Genomic DNA, 14,792 nt, shown 5'->3' on the forward strand with positions numbered 1-14,792 from the left:
AAAAAAAATTCCAGGCATTACCCGTTACATTTGTACAACTCAAAAAAGATCACACAGCTAGTAAATGTAACCAGTTAAGCAAGGGAGTACTGTCAAGTCTATAAATCAAATGTACTAGAATATTTTCTTACTGATATCAATTGACTAGTGAAAATGCAAATGATCAAAACACAAGTTAAAAATGAGGAAAACTTTGGCACACAAGTATAGGATCTTTTTGTTGTTGACAAAATACAATGTAATCAATAAGTCTTCACATCCAGTTTGACTGGTTGGAGGAATGCTGAACACGTCTTTAATGACTTTTGACATTACTCGGCACATGATGAGGTTATTAATAACACTGGAACTCCCTGAGACAAATCAATAGAGACAAATATTTTCCAATCACTTTAGTTAACAGTAACTTGTCATGACATAATCTAAAACAACTCAATATTTAAGACGAAATTCAAAAATCAGCTTTAGTTATTACAAAAAAAGTGACAGCAGCAGGGTTTCTGCATCGTTTGCAGAAAAGTTAAGATAAAAATGTAAACATGAGCAAATTCAACTTCAGTAAACTGAGGTACATCAGTAGCTACACCTGCACACCTGAGGATGAGTGACAGCAGGATGAAGGTCGACTGTGAGTTCAGGAAATTATTTAAGTTAAACAAAGTACCTTTAAAATATACATCAACACACAATAAGCTGTTGTTGAAAAAAAAAAAAGGTACATTCAACAATGCAAGTTTAAAATGTCAGAAAAACACTACAAAAATATATTTTACTCTTAAGTAATACATGTAGAAAATGTTTGAATCTCTTTAAGTCTCTTTTCAGGAAAAGAAATAGAAAGTTGGCCTTTAGGATGCTGCAGTTATTGTTAACTCTTCGTCTATGAACATTTATACAGTAACGAACACTTTAGACACCAATATTTCAATGTCCATTTACGTGAAGTTAATGCTCAAACAAGCTGCATGTTGCACATTAAATGAGTCACTGCAATGCACCAATACCCATGGTAAAAATACACGTTTCACTGAAGGTTTAAGTAATAATCAACAAAAACTTCTAGGAATCATTCACCACCTGCAGGCTACAAAAGTGTAAAAAAAAAGAAGAGAGGGACAGCAGACAGTAATTATAATGCTGCAGGCAGAGTTTCAAAACACTCTTTGGACTTTTTTGAGCTTTTTTTATCAAAACTTGTCACTACTGGAACAATGGCAAATAATGCCCACAATAAATACTTCAGACTATTTTTCTGTGAGTGCCTGTACAACCCTGGTTGAGGTTATAAATGAGCTCAGATGATACTAGCATCTGGAGTTTTAACACTGCAGACCACTGACTGGTAGGCTGGGCTATCGATATATTTTCAAATGTGATATGGAATTAAACCATATCGCATTTATCGACATAGTTCAAATTTGCACTGTGATCCTTGCTCCAGGCAAGCTGCGGCTTTTATTTAAGATTTTTTATTTTTCATTTAAATGTGCACTTTATGGAGCTTTCATTAAAAAAAAAAAAAAAAGGTACTCCTGTTGTTATACAGTATTTATAGTCAGGCGGCTAAGCCAAATAAAGGGGACACGCCGGACAAAAGCACCAATTTTTTTTCCCACATGCTCTCTATCACCATAGGTTTCAATTTTTGGTAGGAGGCACTTCATCAAGATTGCGGTTCGGAGGTGGCAGCCATATAAAGTCTGTGAGAAACTCTATATCTTCCAAGCCACTTGGAAGGTCAATCTTGGTGTCAAAATATACATTTTCTGGGTCCAGGAATCATTTAAAGCTATTGAGAATATCACTAGATGACTATTTGATCAAATAGAAATGTTCATTTTCACCCAAACTGGTAGGCAACTCGCTTCAAGTGCTGCAGCAGAGAATCCTGAGTTGAAAATGTTTGGAATCTATGTTCATGGTAAAAAATCAAGGGAACGCTTTCATCTCATGTCAGATCTTGATCAACACATTATTTACAGTGAGTCATCTAGTGATATTCTCAGTAGCTTTAAATGATTCTTTGACCCAGAAAATGTATATTTTGACACCAAGATTGACCTTCTAAGTGGCTTGGACGATATATTGGTTCTCATAGACTTTATATGGCTGCCATCTCCGATCTGCAATCTTGATGAAGTGGCTCCTATCAAAAATTGAAACCTATAGTGATAGAGAGCATGTGGAAAAAATGTGGTGCTTTTGTCCGACGTGTACCCTTTCTTCTTAACTCTGGTCCTAGGCCGCCTGACTAATACTAGCAGCTGGAGTTAGAACACTGACTGGTAGCGCTGGGCGATATATCTATATATTTTCAAACGTGATATGGAATTAGACCATATCGCATTTATCGGCATAGTTCAAATTTGCACTGTGATCCTCGCTACAGGCAAGCTGCGGCTTTATTTAAGATTTTTCTTATTTAAATGTGCACTTTATGGAGCTTTCTTTTTTTTAAAAATGTACTCCTGTTGTTATACAGTATTTATGTTCACTCCAGTAAACAGTTTCTATAAAACTACTTGTCATATTTGGCTTTGACTTTGACTGAACATTTGCTCTCACTTTGCGATGAAAATATCGGGATATATATCGTATATAGATATTCAGTCCAAATATATCGGGATATGACGTTTGGTCCATATCGCCCAGCCCTACTGACTGGTCAGACAGATCCATCACTAGCGCCACATGGGGACATCCTGCATATAGTCCAGATTTTTCAATTTTTTTTTCAATTCATCTGTCAACAGCTATGTTTTTACCCACTTATACAGATATTTAAAAATGGCGCCCTGTACAACTCATGAAGACATTAACACTTTCTTGCAGCTCTTCTGTGTGGATGTTGTTGCCGTGTCAGCATTGGTTCTCTTCGGCGTCCTCCCACAGTCCAAAGACATGCAGTTTAGGTTTAACTGGAGTCTCTAATTTGCCCATAGGAGTAAATGAGAGCTATTTGGTTGTCCATCTCTACTGCAGATGTTCCTGTTTCCATGCTGATGAAAAGATTCAGCGAGTGTCGTGATAAAGATGATGTCACGGCAGTTTTACAAATTTTCATCTGAGAATCCTGCCTTCACTGGAAGGGTAATATCCATTAAATTGAGAAAAAATGCCCTGGTACCAAAAGTGAGTCAAATTGAGCCGAACCATGCAGTGGCAACGAGACATAAAATGATACTAAAACAGCAAAAAAGACATGAAGAGCACCCTAAAGTTCAACTTATTCTGGGAGAGAACATTGAATTCCTCTTTGGGATTAATCACTTGACATACTGGATCACATCGTATGTATCAATGATTATCCTGTGATTATGCAGATTTTTTCTTCGTCTTCTTCCTGCCTTTGCGATAGCCTCGTCCAAACCAGCCGCCCTGCACGGCTGAGGCTTCTTCTGGCTGCTCTGCAGCGTCAGGTAGGAAGTCCTCCTGCCCGTCCAGAGGAGCGATGATCTCACGGGAGTGGCTCTCAAACTCTTCTTGCTGCAGAGGAGTCGCTAGATCGAACACAGGGTCCTCCGCCCTGATGAGACAGAATGAGGAAACCTGAGCTTGGTGTCAAATTTGGACTAATCTTGTAATATATTTGTTTGTGTGAGTGAGCAAGAAAGTATAGTGTCTTGTAATGAAAGAAAAATGGTTGACCTTTGTTTACTACAGGCCAAACGCTGTATTGCATTGTGTTGGAAGAATGTTGGTTGTCCCTCTTTTAAACACTGGTTAAATCAGCTATTCTCAACCTTGGGGTCGCGAGATGATTTCTGGGGGTCGCCAAATCATTTTGGAAGTCAGCTCTGTCTCCACTGTGTTAAAGTGTTCATGTGTTTTAGTCTTAATGTCTTTGTTTTGGTCATTTTGTGTCTTTTTTTTTGATAATTTTGTGGTCAATTTGTGTGTTTTTTGGCAATTTTGTTTCCTTTTTTTGGTCATTTTGTGTCTTTTTTTTAGTAATTTTGTGTCTTTTTTTTGTAATTTTGTTTCTTTTTTGGGTAATTTTGTGTCTTTTTTGGTCATTTTGTGTCTTTTCTGGTCATTTTGTGTCTTTTTTGATCATTTTGTGTCTTTTTTGATCATTTTGTGGTCAATCTGTGTCTTATTTGGTCATTTTGTTTCTTTTTTGGGTGATCTGAACTGTGCTTGTGAGATTGTGTTCAGTGAGCGGGGGTCGCGGACAACATGCATGTTAAATTGGGGGTCGCGACTCAAAAAGGTTGAGAACTACTGGGTTAAATAACTTAACATCGAGTTTGGCTCTTGAAAAACTGACCTATATTGTTAGAAAGAGGGCTTCTGAATTTTATAATATTTGGAAAATATTTCTGGAACTGTTGAGGAATGGAGATATGGAGGAGGCGGTGGGAAAATAAGATAATGAAAAATATCTAATTTGTTGTTGGGAATGTAACCTGTAAGAATGTAAGAATACTCGTCACAGTTTAATTATTTATTTTATTTTTTTCATTTTATTTAGATGTTTTTGTTATTTATTTTTTGTTATCTACATTTATTCGATTATTCATTTGTTTTGGTCCTTTTCAGTATTATTGATATTTTGATTATTATTTCCTTGCTGCCATATGTTTGTGAAGTTTTGGTTGTTGGATGTTGTTATATTAACACAAAAACCAATAAATATATGTTAAAAAAAAAAAAAAAAAAAAAAAAAGAAAGTATAGTGGGGAATGGAGATTGTCCAAAATCAAAGTATAATAAAAGCTAAATAAAACATTTCCTTTTCCTAGTAGTTGTGAAAGAAGACCGGTCACATTTGTATCCTTTGCCGTGAGAACCAAGGTTATTATAGTTAACGAAAACTAAACGAAATAACAAAAACTAGAATTGAAAAAACAAACATTTTCGTTAACTGAAATAAAAATAAAAACTAGAGTTTTTAAAAAACGATAACTAACTGAAACTGTATTTTGTGGTTACAAAACTAACTAAAACTAACTGAAATTATAGTGAAAATGTTCTCAGTTTTCATCTTTGTCAACTTTTTTCATACGTAATTCTTTTGGTTGATATGAAATCTATTTCATCTATCTGGTTTTATGACTTAATAAACTTATCGGGGCTGAGATGGATCAGACAAAGGAAATAAAGGAAACATTTATTGTGACCTCTTTGAATCTGGCACCCAACAAATACCCCATTACAAAAAAACTAAAACTAACACTAAAACTAATAAAAACTAAACTAAAACTAAGCATTTTCCAAAAAATAAAAACTAATTAAAACTAATGAACTCACTCTGAAAACTAACTAAAACTAACTGAATTTGAAAACAAAAATTGACGACGAAATTAAAACTAAAACTAATGAAAAATCCAAAACTATTATAACCTTGGTGAGAACTATCTATTTCAATGCTAATTCTATATCAATGAGGTTGACAGTGTGTCTATTGCAGTAGTTCTCAACCTTTTTGAGTCGCGACCCCCAATTTAACATCCATTTTGTCCGCGACCCCCACTCACTGAACACAATCTCACACGCACAGTTCAGATCACCCAAAAAAGAAACAAAATGACCAAAAAAGGAAACAAAATGACCAAAAAAGACACAAAATGACCAAAAAAAAGACACAAAATGACCCCAAAAAGAAACAAAATGACCAAAAAAAGGAAACAAAATTACCAAAAAGACACAAATTGACCAGAAAATTATCAAAAAAAGACATTAAATGACCTAAAAGACTAAAACACATGAACACTTTAACACAGTGGAGACAGAGCTGACTTCCTAAATGATTTGGCGACCCCCAGAAATCATCTCGCGACCCCAATTGGGGTCCCGACCCCAAGGTTGAGAATAGCTGGTCTATTGGATAGAATTACTTCATTTTTTTTAAAAAAAAGGTCCTGACCTGTTATAAGCAGGAATCTGGAGGTTCAGCTCCTCCATTAGGAGGCCTATGACATCATCACATTTGCCATTAATTTTCAGCACAGCCAGATCATCTTTTGGTGTCCACTGGAACAAAAGCACAGCCACATCATCACAATCAGCAACCAAGCAGCCAGAACTTCATTTGCATCTTATTTTAGCTAAAATGTCAGAACCAAGTGTACCTGGAGGTTGACGATGTAGAGTTTGGGCCTTTTGCCTGCTGGTCTGTTCATGCACCACAGACAGGCGTATTTCTTCAGCACCTAGAAGAGCGGGAAACAAAACACAAGAGACTTATATATCAATTTGCACATTAATGAATGTATTTGAGGCTCCGTTCACACGAGGACGGTCTGAACAGAAGACGCAAAAGTGGCGTCGCGTCTTCACTTTTTATTCTTCGTTTAGACGAGCGTTTTCAGGAGGAAATCTGCTGCATACGGTGATCTAAAGTGTGTGAAATGTGATTGTATGCAGCCAGGCGGCATCACTTAAAGCCATAAGAGCATCTTTGGGCATGCAGAAGTTTTCACACCACACATTTTCATCAGCTACTCCTTCCACAAAGTTCTCCACCATCACTAGATCTCCCAGGTCTCCTCCAAAGCCGTCATTTTTTGGTTATTGTGTGTCTTTGGTGAATTTGTGGTATTTTTTTGTATTATTTGGCCATTTTGCACCTTTTGGGTCATTTTGTGTCTTTTTGTGGTCAATTTGTGTCTTCCTTTAGCCATTTTGCATCTTTTTTTGGGTTATTTTGCATCTTTTTTTGGTCAATTTGTGTCTTTTTGGCCATTTTGTGTGTTTTTTTCATTGTCATTTTGTGTCTTTTTTTGGTGAAATTGACTTTTTTTTGGCCATTTTGCACCTTTTGGGTCATTTTGTGTCTTTTTTGGTCAATTTGTGTCTTTCTTTAGCCATTTTGCATTTTTTTTGGTTATTTTGCATCTTTTTTTATCAGTTTGTGTCTTTTTGTTGCCATTACTCCTCCTTCCACAAAGTTCTCCTCCATCACTAGATCTCCCAGGTCTCGTTCACAGCCGTCTGGCTCCTCCCACCAATCGCTGCATCCAGAATGTGATGGAGGTAATTCCAGATCCTTCTCTGTTCACTAATACTATCTGTACATATCCTGGACATTTGGTGGAAAGACTCCTGTAAGTTTATTAGAGCTGCCAGAGCAGCTTGAAGGTCCCACCATGGAAATAATCCCACGTTTCTTTATTTCCTGTCCTGGAGCATGTATGTGACGTAAACACATACGTGACGTGAGCAGATCAGATCAGAGTTTTGTGTCTTGTCAGTGTAGAGCAGCTATTCTCAACCTTGGGGTCGGGACCCCAGTTGGGTTCGCGAGATGATTTCTGGGGGTCGCCAAATCATTTTGGAAGTCAGCTCTGTCTCCACTGTGTTAAAGTGTTCATGTGTTAATGTGTTTACTCTTTTTGGTCATTTAATGTCTTTTTTTTTCATCATTTTGTGGTCAGTTTGTGTCTTTTTTGGTCATTTTGTGTCTTTTTTGGGTAATTTTGTGTCTTTTTTTGGTCATTTTGTTTCCTTTTTTGTCATTTTGTGTCTTTTTTTTAGTCATTTTGTCTTTTTTTTGGTCATTTTGTTTCTTTTTGGTAATTTTGTGTCTTTTTTGGTCAATTTGTGTCTTTTATTGGTAATTTTGTGTCTTTTGGTCATTTTGTGTCTTTTTTTGGTCATTTTGTGGTCAATTTGTGTCTTTTTTTAATCATTTTGTGTCTTCTTTTGGTCATTTTGTTGAGAACTACTGGTGTAGACGACATGCTACGGAGGAGAGGATTCAACTTTTACACTCTGGAGGGTGGTTTCAGATTTTTGCGTCTTTAAGCCCCAAAAACGCCGTCACCGTCTAAACGAAAGGCACTTCCCATAAAATATTTTGTCGTTTTTACCCGCACACGTCCTCGTGTAAACGGGGCCTGAATTTGCAAAAACATTTTTCCAGACTACTAAATGCAAACATATACAGACTCACTGGTTTACAAACCTTCAGACTGGAGCCCAGGCAGAGGATCACATCGGCCATCTCTGCAGCCTCTGCAGCTGCCTTCCAGTTGAGAGGTTGCTCCAGAGTCCCACGTTCCCCGAAGTGCACGATGGTGTCCCTGAGTTCTCCACCACAGTGGCTGCACCTGCGGCCGGTCCCGTGGCGGTGCAGCGACGTCCGCTCCGTCACGTCAAACAGACGCACAAACTCCCTGACCGGAGAACACGACGTACACACCTGCAGGGAAGAGTTTTTACAAAGCATGTCAGGAAAATTTACCTTCTCTGGACAACAGTTTACCCAGAGAGTGTTAAATCCCCAAAACAATCTCAGGAATGTAGCATTCCACAATTTCCATTTATATATAGTATAAATATATATATATATATAGTCAGTGGCGGAAAGTAACAAAGTACATTTACTCAAGTACTCTACTTAAGTACAATTTTGACTTACTTGTACTTTACTTGAGTATTTCCATTTTCTGTAACTTTATACTTCTACTTCACTACATTTTAGAGGCAAATATTGTACTTTTTACTCCACTATATTTAGCTAACAGCTTTAGTTACTTTACAGGTCGAGATTTAACATAAAAAAAAATACATTTAAAGTGATTTGACTTGTTGTTTTTTAATTAAACCTTGTAACAGTATATTAAATAGTTAAAACGATCCCTAACTTGATCAAATTACATTTGATTACTTGTGCTGCTTACATAAATACATCATAATATTAATCCAATAATATACTTGATATATATAAAACACTCTGAGTGGGTCCATTCTGCATAACGTGTACTTTTACTTTTGATACTTTAAGTACATTTTGATGCTGATACTTTTGTACTTTTACTTCAGTAAGTTTTGAATGCAGGACTTTTACTTGTAGTGGAGTAATTTCACAGTGTGGTATTAGTACTTTTACTTGAGTAAGGGATCTGAATACTTCTTCCACCACTGGTTATAGTATCTGCATTGTGTATCTCTGTGTATATAGCAGACTGTTACACCCACAGGTCTCTACAACACCTGCACCACCTGATCACGTTGTAGTTTCAGATCACCAACACACCTTTGTTAGCACTTATTACACTACAGGTGCATCTCAATAAATTTGAATATCATAGAAAAATGTATTTATGTCAGTAATTCAATTCAAAAAGTGGAAATAACACATTATATAGATCTATTACACACAGAATAAAACATTTAATGTCTTAATGTATTTAATTTATTCTAATTATAATGATTATGGCTTACATTTAATGAAGACCTAAAATTCAGTGTCTCAAAAAAATTTGAATATTACAAAAGACCAATTTTAAAAAGTATGTTTAATATGTAAATGTTGGCCTCTGAAAAGTATGTCCATCTATATGACTCAATACTTGGGGCAATTTGACTTGAACTACTGGAAATGGGTTAGGGTTAGGTGAGAATGTGTTCTTGTCTTGACTGTGTTTCTCACCTCAATAAACATGTTTCCATGGAGTTCAGACAGGGCGTGTCTGGGTAGACCGCTACGCAGGTGAAGTCCATCACAGTTTTGAGAAACAACGTGCTGTACCTTTAAAGACACACACACAGCGAATGTAAATACCAACATGTGTAAATACCACTGTAACGTCTACTAGTATTCACTGTTTACAGTCTCACCAGCTTCTCCTTGTGCAGCATCCTGAGGCACATGTGCGTGAGGGTCGGCTCAGCTTTACTCAGGTCAGACGAACTGTTTGTTAATAGAAACATGTAAGATATTAGCAGTTTGATTTAGTTAAAAAAATGCAGCTAATGTCACATTATTTTTACTTATTTTACTACTTTTAACTGCGTCTTTTATTTTATTTTACTATGTTTATCTGTTTGATTGTATTGTTTTATTTATGGCATCTTTTTAGATTTATACACTTATTATTTATTGCTGATTGGTATATGGAATTGTGGTAACACTTTACAATAACCATCTTAGTGATGTTTATAGATGGTTTATAAACCAATTAACCATTTACAAAGTGCTATACCTTTAAATGGTTTCAACCAATTTCTTAAAGGTATATGAATCATTGCAAAAATCATTAACATACTAAATATGGTGTTAAAAGTGTAATAATGAGTGAAACTAAAAACTATTAATTATAATTTAATTGTTTGTTAATTGTAAATTAATTATAAATGTACATTAATATACCATCTATTAGCCATTTATACATTATTTACTTAGATAAACAGCAATAAATTATCTATTTACCATTCTAAATGGCCTATAAACTGTTTATAAATGATGATTAAACATTAATAAGTAATAAATCTGTTTACCATTTATAAATAATGGTTATTGTAAAGTCTTACCGGAATTGTTTGTTTTATTGTTGATTTTATGTACAGCACTTTGGAGACGTTTGTGTTGTTTAAATGTGCGAAACAAATAAAGTGGATTGGATTACTGCATAGAAAGACAACATCTCTCACCCAACGGTGCGTCCCTTCTGTAGCTGAGTCCACACCCCGTTAGGACCCCTGTAGTCTGGGATAGAAGCTGCCTGAAATGAGAGACATCATCAGTCCTGTGAAGGTTTTAAAAAAAGAGAAAAGGAAAGTGAAAACACAGCGTTGGGCGTACCGTACTGATCCCAGCTCCGGTGTAAACCACCAGGTGTTTGGCTTGTTTGACCGCCGCAGCCAGCTGCCTGACTTTACTCTTCAGCTCATCAGCATCATCAAACATCTGCACACAGCACACACAAAACACAATGTTAGCTGCTGTTTTTTAACAAGATTTTTTCACTTTCACAAGTAAAGGATGGTTACATAATATGGTTCACTGAAATAAAAAGCAAAACAAATAAACAAGTAAACAAAACAAGACAAAGAAATCATAAACAAAACAAAAAAAAACAGAACATCAGCTCAGATCCATATAAAGAATACTTGGGGTGATAGTAATAATGTGTAATATGTTGAACATGCTGAGGCGCAGGCAGCAAACAAACAACCTAAATTACACTATGTTTTATATGGATAGGTGTGTGTATATTTGTGTGTAAGGGTGTGTGTATATAAGTCGATATGTATTTTCTTATATATATATATTTTTGTATATGTATGTGTGTATGTGTATATATATGTATGTTTTATTTATTTTAAATTATTTTATTTTATATATATTTTATGTATGGGTGTGTGCGTATATATATATATATTTATTTTTATTATTAATATTTATTTTCTACACACTGTTGTTTTAACTGATCTGGTGTATTAACCTATTAATACAGCGATGTGAGGGTCTCTGGGGGGAGTGGAATGGGTGTTGGGTTATATAAGAAAATGAAAATATGTCTCTTCGATTGTACTGTTTACTGCAACTGTGAATCAATAAAAATATATTTAAAAAAAATAAAAAAATGTGTAATATGAACAGTCAAGAAGACCCCTGCAGTGTGATATTAGAGACATCAGGCTCTACATAATTCAAACAGCTCCCACACTTTATAGAATTGGTCTTTTTTTGAATGCAATATACATGTAAGGTTCTCTAATGGCACGAGATCAAACACCACTCTCTGCCAGCCTTTAACAGTTGGTACTTTTTCATTAATCCACTGCAATAAAAATATTCTTCCTCGCTGCATAAGTAAGAATACAATACAACCTCTCATTATGTTTGGATGTTCAGCATCAGCTTGGGAGGCCCAGTATGAGAGACACAGGGTCTATATATCGATATATCTATATATCTTCTCTGTTTCAGATAACACACTAAACCAGGACATTTGCAGTTTTGAACATGACCAAAGACAATGAGTTAGAGCAGCTGTTCTCAACCTTGGGGTCGGGACCCCAATTGGGGTCGCGAGATGATTTCTGGGGGTCGTCAAATCATTTTGGAAGTCAGCTCTGTCTCCACTGTGTTAAAGTGTTCATGTGTTAATGTGTTTAAGTCTTTTTAGTCACTTAATGTCTTTTTTTGGTCATTTTGTATCTTGTTTAGTCATTTTGTGTCTTTTCTGGTCATTTTGTGTCTTTTTTTTGGGTCATTTTGTGGTCAATTTGTGTCTTTTTTGGTCATTTTGTTTCCTTTTTTTGGTCATTTTGTGTCTTTTATTGGTCTTTTTTTTCTTTTTGGGTTATTTAGTTTCTTTTTTGGGTCATTTTGTGTATTTTTTTGTCAATTTGTGTATTTTTTTGGTCATTTTGTGTCTTTTTGGCCATTTTGTGTCTTTTTTGGTCAATTTGTGTCTTTTTTGGTCAATTTGTGTCTTTTTTTGGTAATTTTGTGTGTTTTCTGGTCATTTTGTTTCCTTTTTTTGGTCATTTTGTTTCTTTTTTGGGTGATCTGAACTGTGCGTGTGAGATTGTGTTCAGTGAGCGGGGGTCGCGGACAACATGCATGTTAAATTGGGGGTCACGACTCAAAAAGGTTGAGAACTACTGAGTTAGAGTACCAGTTTCTGTCTTGCTTTTAGGGCAACAAGATGTTAGTTTACGACCTTGCACTAATGTCATCAAGCAACAGCCACATCAGGGTTTGTTCATTCTATCATTCATCGCAAAGTTTCATGACTCAACGTGTGTCATCACCTTTATAACCTAGAGTTCAAGTAATTTTTCTTTATTCCAAGCCCAAGCACTGTCCAAACCTTGAAAGCAACACAATAAAATTCCAGTGTTTTGAGGACCTGTAGGAAACCTGTTCACAAGTCTCAAACCTAAAGTGAAAAGGGCCTTTAAAAGGTCGGCCCTGCATCATCATTTCACATTGAGGACGTGATTTGTAGAGGGACCCTGTGGCACAAGTTAGTCCAAGTGAAACCACTGAAATAACCCGCCAGGCCTTTGTCTTTCACCCTAAACCCGCTCTGGTTCTTTCACCATCTCTTAACCCATTTCAGGTGACAGATACAAAAAATCTTTCCTGCCACATGCCATCACATTGTACAATAACAAATAATAGTCTGGTTCATTACATACTGTCGCTATGCACTTAATGTGTTTTTTATGCACACTGTTCATTGCACCTTATTTGTTTCATAGCACCAACATTTTTTATTTTTATACTGTATATTCATATTTATTCTGCACTGGAATTCTATTCTACTCCTTAATACATACTCCTTCTTTAGACACTTTATTTTTTATTGTATTTTTATATTTTATTGCTTGAAGTATGCCTAGGTTGCTCTTTTTATTTAATTGTGTTGTTATTGTCTCTGTGTGTAATGCTGCTGCTATACTGTAATTTCCCAGCTTGGGATAAATAAAGTCTGTCTGTCTGTCTGTCTGTCTGTCTGTCAAGCCAGTGAGCCTCTCAGCTCCCCCTCACTGAGCCCGGTGTTGTGCCGTATTAAGCACCCCCTCAGATCTCTTAATATAACACAGATCTCTTATTCACGAGTAAATGTCAAAAAGGACTAAATGCTCATGTTTAATTTACTACAAATGACAACGTACACACAATGACAAAAATTATATTCTCATTCCATGTCACGTTCTATTTAGCGTCCAGTTTTGTGTTAATGATTCATGTTTAAATGCGCTCATGGATTCCACAATAGTCATACTTTCCCACAATCACAGTCACAGATAACAAAAATCGGGTAAATGGTTATTGATGTCATTAATTAATAGCCTGCTTACTGTGTTGTCTTCCATAATATTTGTAAATATATATAATATAAACTCCTAAGTATGTGTTTGTGTGAGTGTATATATATATATATATATATATATATATATGTATATTGAAGTGTCAGTGTGTTGTTTTTTTTCTTGGTCTACTTATCATTGAATATAAACTCCTAAGTATGTGTTTATGTGAGTGTGTGTGTATATATATATATATATATATATATATATATATATATATATATATATATATACGAGGGGGTGCTTTTCACGGCAGGGGTGCTTAATACGGCACAACACCAGCAGTCTCACCTCCTCCTGCTTCCTCTTGAGCACATTTCTGCGGACTTGTCTCCTGCAGAGCTCCTCCACAGTCTCTCTGTGGAGGAGCAGCACGGCGGCCTCCTCCTCCGACCGCTCGGACTCCGGTTTCTTCAGGACTCGTCCAACCTTCATTATAAAAAGGACAGAAACAGCTGGTCAGACCTGCCAATACACACTAACTACATGCTGAGTGGATTAGCCAGTTAGCTTGGTGCAGGCAGCTAGCTGGAGAAACAGCCTCTAAATATGTTGTCGCCTCGTCTTACCAGTCTGAAAACCTTCCTCTCGCTTTCTCGTTGGAGTATTTTGGCTTTTTCTACCGCTTTCCTCTCGGCCCGGGAGGAACCGCCGGTGTCTGCCTCCTCTTCCATCCTGTTTTAATCAGCTGAGAGAGAGAGCTATCTATTCAAAACACAGAGCAGAGCGCCAGGACCAACGACAGCCGGCCGGAAGTTGTCCATGTAAGGCTGAGGGCGGACAGCAGCAGCGCCCCCTGCCGGCCGGAGGCTGTTTGTTTTGTTTTTGTTTTATTAAACCAGTAGTTCTCAACCTTTTTGAGTCGCGACCCCCAATTTAACATACATGTTGTCCGCGACCCCCGCTCACTTTATATTTTATTGTTTCTTTTAATCTAAGTCCTTTGCTATCAGTTTAAAGGTCCATTCTGACCTCCTGAGTGTGTAACAGTCAGCTTCAAGCCAGAGACTCCTTGGAAAGTAACAACTTGATATTTTGGGATTTGTCAGAAAAGACACAAAATTACCCCAAAAAGAATCAAATTGACCACAAAATGACACAAAATGATCAAAAACAGACACAGAATGATCCAAAAATTACATAAAATGAAGCAAAAAAGGACTCAAATTGACACAAAATGGCAAAAAATGACCACAAAAAGACACAAATTGACCAAAACAGACACAAAATGACCA

At 36.3% G+C, this 14,792-nt stretch overlaps 1 protein-coding gene across 1 annotated transcript; it reads right to left on the bottom strand.

The window, feature by feature from the left end:
* Nucleotides 1–3,105: 3,105 nt before the first annotated feature.
* sirt7 (sirtuin 7) lies at nt 3,106–14,268 on the bottom strand. Its single transcript, XM_059346807.1, has 10 exons — nt 14,127–14,268; nt 13,849–13,986; nt 10,532–10,636; nt 10,381–10,451; nt 9,568–9,640; nt 9,380–9,478; nt 7,910–8,146; nt 6,075–6,155; nt 5,870–5,976; nt 3,106–3,526 (listed from the first exon to the last, which is right to left on the bottom strand). Exons 1-10 carry the CDS (start codon nt 14,229–14,231, stop codon nt 3,316–3,318), a joined length of 1,227 nt encoding a protein of 408 aa, XP_059202790.1. The 5' UTR covers nt 14,232–14,268; the 3' UTR covers nt 3,106–3,315.
* Nucleotides 14,269–14,792: the final 524 nt, after the last annotated feature.

The sequence above is a fragment of the Centropristis striata genome, chromosome 1 (genome assembly GCF_030273125.1).
Source record: "Centropristis striata isolate RG_2023a ecotype Rhode Island chromosome 1, C.striata_1.0, whole genome shotgun sequence".
NCBI lineage: Eukaryota > Metazoa > Chordata > Actinopteri > Perciformes > Serranidae > Centropristis > Centropristis striata.